The sequence below is a fragment of the Leucopleurus acutus genome (genome assembly GCF_964270905.1).
Source record: "Leucopleurus acutus genome assembly, chromosome: 20".
In the NCBI taxonomy this organism is placed as follows: domain Eukaryota; kingdom Metazoa; phylum Chordata; class Mammalia; order Artiodactyla; family Delphinidae; genus Leucopleurus; species Leucopleurus acutus.
Genome location: NC_139162.1, coordinates 10,539,701 through 10,546,810, shown reverse-complemented (window position 1 = coordinate 10,546,810; position 7,110 = coordinate 10,539,701). Strand labels below are relative to the sequence as shown.

The 7,110-nt window shown below is 44.3% G+C and overlaps 1 protein-coding gene across 1 annotated transcript; it reads left to right on the top strand.

Moving 5' to 3' along the window:
- Positions 1-424: 424 nt before the first annotated feature.
- LOC309977053 (large ribosomal subunit protein uL18-like) lies at positions 425-3,301 on the top strand (the record flags this gene model as incomplete). Its single annotated transcript, XM_082862983.1, is given in 3 exon segments — positions 425-447; positions 2,228-2,466; positions 2,469-3,301. Coding segments are annotated over 3 exon segments (1,095 nt in total).
- Between the last annotated feature and the right edge of the window lie 3,809 nt (positions 3,302-7,110).

Below are 7,110 nucleotides of genomic sequence, written 5' to 3'. Positions count from 1 at the left end.
GTATCTGTTTCATAGCTTCTGGTCCTTGCCCTGAGCCACGAATTTGCCAAATGTTGCTGTCTGCCCTGTCTCTCCTTACTAACTGGTCCTTTCTTCAAGGGAACAATGGTCTTTCTTTCCAGACACCTTGTGGAAAGGATGGATGAAGCGAAGTGTGGCTGGTGAGGGCAGGAGCTGCCTCAGAGGTTCGGGATGAGTGACAGGATGGTGAGAACGTCTGGGAGGAGGGCCCTGCAGACCTGCTCCTGGAGACTTTGAAGTTTGGAAGGCATGTGGGAGGCAGCCAGGGAAATTCAGATACACTCACCACCGCTAATGATTATTCAGCTGCATCTCAGAAAGACACAGTTTGGTGGGGGTGATAGCTGTTGTTTCCTTTTGCTGCCTTTGCGGGGGGTGGAAGCCAAGGAAATGTGGGGCAAAGATGCAGCCTTTAGGGGACTGGAGGTAAGAAGTCCTGCAGCTCACGGAGCCTATTGTTCAGATATGGCTGAACAGTCTGAGATGGGCCATGCTGTGAAGTAGAACCTGATAAGAAGGAAAAGACGCAGCCATTGATGAATGGGTGGAGAAGACGGAAAAGTGAGGGCAGACACTATGGACAAATGGAATTTTTGTGGGCTTAGTGATTTTTCGGTTCTTTGTGGGGCGGATAATATGAATCTACCAGAGTTCAGTGCATGCACAAGTTTTGTAAGATAATGAATATTAATTGTGATCCACCATGCTCTTATTCCACTGCATGTTGACTTTCACTTCTTTTTAAATACACTACCAAAAGAGCAGATGAAATATTAGACCACTGTTCCCCTCAATGTAATTTTCTTGTAATTTTTTAACAGATGAATAAGTGTCTACAATAATAACTTCCACTGGTTGTTCTTCATGAGCATAATGTGTGAACATTTCTAGGCTGGAAAAGAAAACTTAGAGAGCTTCTAGGACAGTGATTTAAATTCGGGGTGCATGAATATTGTGGAGAGGGTGGAAGATAGGAAGGTACAGATCAGATTTTCCCAGGGGAAAATGCACACAAACACTTAGAAAGATTTTTAAATTATTTCACTGCTTAGATTTAATGGTGTTCAAACAATTTATTCTGTTTGGAATGTTCAAGGGATCAAGCTGTTTAAGATTGTTACAACGTGGGTGATGCTGACCTAGTAACAACTTCTCATTTACAGGTAAACTGATACCCAGAGTGACTAAGGGAGGAAAGGTAAGGCAAACCAGCCAGTGCAAGAGGCAGAGCTGAGACCTGGAATTACTCTGATTCCAAACTCAGTCCCCTTTTCATGATATTCATGTATTTGGTGGCTACATGTTTTGGTGTTTGTCCTAATCTGCTGAAGAGAAGAAAATGGAGAGCCTCTGGACGGCAGCTGATGTGCTACAAGACACAGTAAGTGTTCAGTAAATGTGATTTGTTTGTGCTAATCACTGTGCTATGCAGTGTGTATTTATCATCTCATTTAAACCTCATAATTATACTCCAAGTCTGGTACCATAATCACCCCCATTTTGCAGGTGAGAAAACCGAGGTTACGAGAGGTTCAATATTTTGCACAAAGCCATGTGGGTAGCATGTGGCTTACTCAGTACTATGCTCATGGCAACTGGATGCAGAACACACACTCCTAACTGGTGGACATACAAATATCTAAGATCACAGCTGTTCCTGTTCTCAAACAACGTAGGCTTCAGCCCTGGTAGAATTTGACCATCATTCCTTCTCAGTGTTCCAACAGTCGCAGGGACGGCCTCGGCATGTAGTAAGCTGAACATCACAGAGGGGAATCAAGTAAGTGTAGAATGTCCACTGGGAAAAGATGTCTCTGATCCAGGGCGAAGCCATTGACCTACGTCTTTTCCAATATTGGATGTGTATGAGTCTCAAGACTTACTTTCCGTGCCTTGCCTCTCAGCTTTTGATCCACTGATTTTGGTTTTCCCACTTGTATCTCTCAGATTATGGTGTCTATTGGTGTCACCAAGGTATATATGGTCCTGACCATACTGCTTAGTTGCCTTCATAGGGTATGTGAATTCCACAGAGAAGGAATTCTGAGAGTTTAGTGTTTCTTTTCCCAGTGAATCAGGCAATAAACATCATTGAAAGAGCTACACTTTTGCCTGAGCCGCAGCTGGTATAACAGCATGACCTGGACTTGTTGATGGATGCCGAGACCATACAAAAGTGACGCATCTATTTTTTTCCTCCCCGGAGCTATGCTGGTTCTGCAGCTCAGTGGCGGCTAGGGCCTCTGTCCTACAGGACGGGGTTTGTTAAAGTTGTCGAGAATAAGGCCTACTTCAAGAGATACCAAGTGAAACTTAGAAGACGGTCAGAGGGAGAAACTGACTACTATGCTTGGAAACGATTGGTAATCCAAGATAAAAATAAGTACAACACACCCAAATACAGAATGAGAGTTCGTGTAACTGAGATAACATTGGTCAGATGGCTTAGGCCCGTACACAAGGAGATATGATAGCGTGTGCAGCTTGTGCTCGCAAACTCCCAAAGTATGGCGTGAAGGCTGGCCTGACAAATTATGCTGAAGCATCTTGTACTGGCCTGCTGCTGGCACGCAGGCTTCTTAATAGGTTTGGCATGGACAAAATTTATGAAGGCCAAGTCGAGGTGACTGGAGGCGAATACAATGTGGAAAGCATTGATGGTCAACCTGGTGCCTTCACCTGTTACTTGGACGCAAGGCTTGCCAGGACTACTACTGGGAATAAAGTTTCTGGGGCCCTGAACGGAGCTGTCGATGGAGGCTTGTCTAACCCTCACAGTACCAAACGGTTCCCTGGTTATGATTCAGAAAGCAAAGAATTCAATGCTGAGGTACACCGAAAGCACATCATGGGGCAGAAGGTTGCAGATTACATGCGTTACCTGATCGAAGGAGAGGAAGCTGTTTACGGAAAACAATTCTCTCGATACATAAAGAACGAAGTAACTCCAGACATGATGGAGGAGATGGGTGAGAAAGCTCAGGCTGCAATACGAGAGAATCCAGTGTATGAGAAGAAGCCTAAGGAAGAAATTGAAAAGAAGAGGTGGAACCGTCCCCAAATGTCACTTGCCCAGAAGAAATATCGGGTAGCTCGGGAGAAGACAAGCTTCCTTAGAGCTCAGGAACGGGCTGCTGAGTTAATAAACCAAACCACAATTTCTATGAAGATTTTTCAGATAAAGACAGTAATAAACTTAAAGAACAAGTTAAAAAAAAAAAAAAGGGATGAACCTTTGCTTGGAAGTTACCTGCCCCACAGGAGCCTAGCAGCATCCTGAAAGTGCAGATTATTTGAACAGGTAAGGACTTGCTTATCAACTGAAAGTCACCTTCATTTTGACATATGAGAAAAACCAGAGAAAGCAAGCAAATTGATCTATGTCACACAGCAAGTTGGGGGTAAAGCCGGCACTAAAACTTTGGGATACCTCTGAGATCTTCATGGCTCCTTCCATCCATCTGACCTAAACTTGACGGGATGAGTAAGAGTTTTTTAGGTAGCCCTGTAGGAAAGACAGAGGCAATTTAGGAAAATGGCCCAGACATATGAGAGGCCATGTGGAGATGAGAGAGAAAGCCTTCCCTTCATGTGTATGCTAAAAACAGAGATGGAAAAAACTGAAAAAGTAGAAACACTGGCTACCCCAGAAAAACGTTTGGGAGGTGGGTCTCTTTAGGAAAACTCCTACACAAATGAATCCATAGAAATGTGGTCAATCTGGAATAACTGCCTAAAAGCAACCTAAAATATCTAAGGAGCTGTCTATCTAGCTTGCCCTATCTCATTCCATATCAGTTTGATCTTCCAAGATGGTTGCTGGCATCAAGAAGAGAGTGAAAAACCATAAGTAGGGGAGGGCCAGGGAAGCACAGCATTCCCTTAAACATATTCCTTTATGGAGGCAGCTCAAGGGTGCGGTCAAAGACTTGTATAATTTAGTGACACCAAGAGACGCCATAATCTGAGACAGACAAGTGAGGAAGCCAAGATTAATGTCTCAAAAGCCAAGAGGCAAGTTATAGAAAATAAGACCCATGATCCACGCAGGCTCGCACCATAGGTTTGCGATGTTAGTGACTTTATCTGAAGGTGCAAGAGTCCTTTTGACTGAGCCCATCCTTATATATGTAAAAGGCCCATTTTACAAGGGGGTCCAGAGACCACCATGATTGGAAAATATGCTTCATGTGGTTAGAGTGGTAATAGAACAGACAGCTCACTGTCCACTCCGAGAAGTCCTGTAGACCTCAAGGAACTGACAAAGCTCTGTGGTCTCGCCATCAAAGCCATGGCACGATGCCAATAAAGCCAAAATGAAGAGTGTAGAGTGCCAGAGTGATCACATGTCTCTGAGGAAAGAGTGAATGGATTTACTTTCTCTCCAGCATCTATCTCTGCCTAGACATGTTCATTTTTCTGGTTGTTTTTTCTTTTTCCTCCAAAAGATTTGCTTCAGGTCAGCTGGAGAGAGGAGTTTTGCTTAACTCAAGATTTGGCATGGACAACCACAGTGGAATAAATTTTGAAAGACCCAAAATGTGGGGTCTGGAATGACTGGCCAAAGTTACTGAAATTGTTTTCCACAGAAAGTCAGTGACTACTCAAAAGTTATTAGGAAGTCTAGGCTGCCTACAATTATCTGATGCAAATAATTATTTGATGCATATGCAAGGAGCCACACAGGTCCCAATTTTAAATAGGTACATGCTGTGATGGGCTGGGCTATGGTGCCCAGATATTCGGTCAAACATTATTCAGGATGTTTCTGTGAAGGTGTTTACTGGGTGAGATTAACAATTTAAAGTGATGGCCTTTGAGTAAAGCGGATGATGTTCCATGATGGGAGTGGGCGTCATCCAGTAAGTTGAAGACCTTCATAGAACAAAGGCTGACTTCCCCCAAGTAAGAAGGAATTCTGCCAGCAGGACTGCCTTTGGACCAGAAGTGCAACTCTTCCTGGGTTTTCAGCCTGCCAGCTTACCCTGCAGGTTTTGATTTATCAAGCTTCCACAGTTGCATGAGCCATCGCCTTAAAATAAATCTCTTGGGGCTTCCCTGGTGGCGCAGTGGTTGAGAGTCCGCCTGCCGATGCAGGGGACACGGGTTCGTGCCCCGGTCCGGGAAGATCCCACATGCCACGGAGCGGCTGGGCCCGTGAGCCATGGCTGCTGAGCCTGCGCGTCCGGAGGCTGGGCTCCGCAACGGGAGAGGCCACAACAGTGAGAGGTCCGCGTACCGCAAAAAAATAATAATAATAATTAATTAATTAAATCTCTTGATAGGTAGAAAGATAGATAGAGGATAGATTAGATTGATAGATGATAGATTAATTAGATAGATTAGATGTATGATGAAAGAAAAAGAAGGAAGGAAGGAAGGAAGGAAGGAAGGAAGGAAGGAAGGAAGGAAGGACGGAAAGAAGATATACGCCTACTATTGGTTCTGCTTCTCTGGAGAACCCTGACTAATACACACACACACACACACACACACGCACAGTCATACTACGTACCTGCTATATGTCAGGCAATATGCCAGATTATTTATGTCTGTTCAATTCCCATAAGTACATTACAATCTAGATTTTATCGGTGAGAGAATTGAGACTCAGAAAGATTAGCTAACTTGATCACAGCTTACAAGAGACAGAGCTAGGACTTGAACTCAAGTCCATCTGACCAAGACATTGTGCTCAATTCCCAAAGTGATGACAAGTAACCAGGCAAAATGAAACAAATTAAGTGGCAGAACATGTGAAGGGAGAAGACCCACAAGTGTGGAATCATCTCCCAATAACAATCAGCAGCAAAATCATTTACAATTGGAAAAGACAGGCTGCTGGAAGAGACAGGGCTGCCCTGGCAGAGGTAAGCACAGTCCAGACCGCTCTCTCTCTCTGGCTCTGCCCATTCCCCGAGCTGCTCTGATGGGTTTTAGCTGATTCCAGACGTGCCCTGGAGGGAGAGAAGATTCATGGCAGCCCAAAAGGAGGACAATTAGGTTTCCCATTAGCTTCCTTCATGAGTTCATCACTGACTGTTTCTCTTTGTTGCAGTATTTTCGAAAATTATCCCAGACAGGTTTCTGGAATACATGGGACTTGGAGATTTTTTTTTAATGAAGGACATTCCACTGAGAGCAAGCCTCAAGACTGACTCATCAGAGGAAGTGTGTTCTTGGGGTAATGCCGATGGACACGGGCAGCTGAATCCCAGCTCTGCAATTTTAATCTGGGTGAACGTGGGTATGCGGCAGTTCCCCAAGTTCATCCCCGGATCTCCAGTGCCTAGCTTAGAAAAGGATGGAAGAGGACTCTTAATCGGCCCCACTTCCTCTAGTCTTCCTTTCTCTGGCCATGCTCGTAGCTTTCCCCCAACACGTTTTTCTGCCAAAGGGAAACCTTTACCGGTTTTGACTGGCAGCTAATCTTGACGATTCCTTTGCTTAGAGTGCCCGAGGATGACGTCATAGGGGCATTTTCGTACCTAGAGACGAGCATTTGATTATTTGAAGATTTGTATAAACCTCTCCATTCTCCATCAACTTAGATAATCCAGTGTTGACCAAACGGTTGTCTCCCTTGCTCTCTATGCTGTGAACATTTATTTCCAGCTTCCCCCAGATTTTCCACGGATGTGTTTGCAACCCGTATGTGTCTCAGCATCTCCAACTTTGACTCTGTTTTGTTTTTATTTCTCCCTTTGTATAGTCTTTAAGTGGTCCCCGATGGTGTGCGTATGTGATTTCATATCAAGAGAATGGTGTGGCCATAGCAATGAAGCATTAGGGTGTATCATAAATCAACCACAGTTTGGGGAAACGATAACACGTGTGATTTATAGGCTATTCCAGCTCTGATTTCCATATAGCTATCCTCTGATTCACAATTATTCCTGGAGGAGTAGAAAGTAAAAGAAAGTACAGTGTGGGTGGTAGATTTCCTCCCCAGAAATCCATGATAGTCATCATCTCCATATAGAAGAGCACATACTCATGCTTTCCAAAGGATGAATGTTATCCACGGCAACTGGGAAACTGTCAGAGCTGGAAGAAGTGAGTCAACTAAATAGCATTTTCCCTTGACCT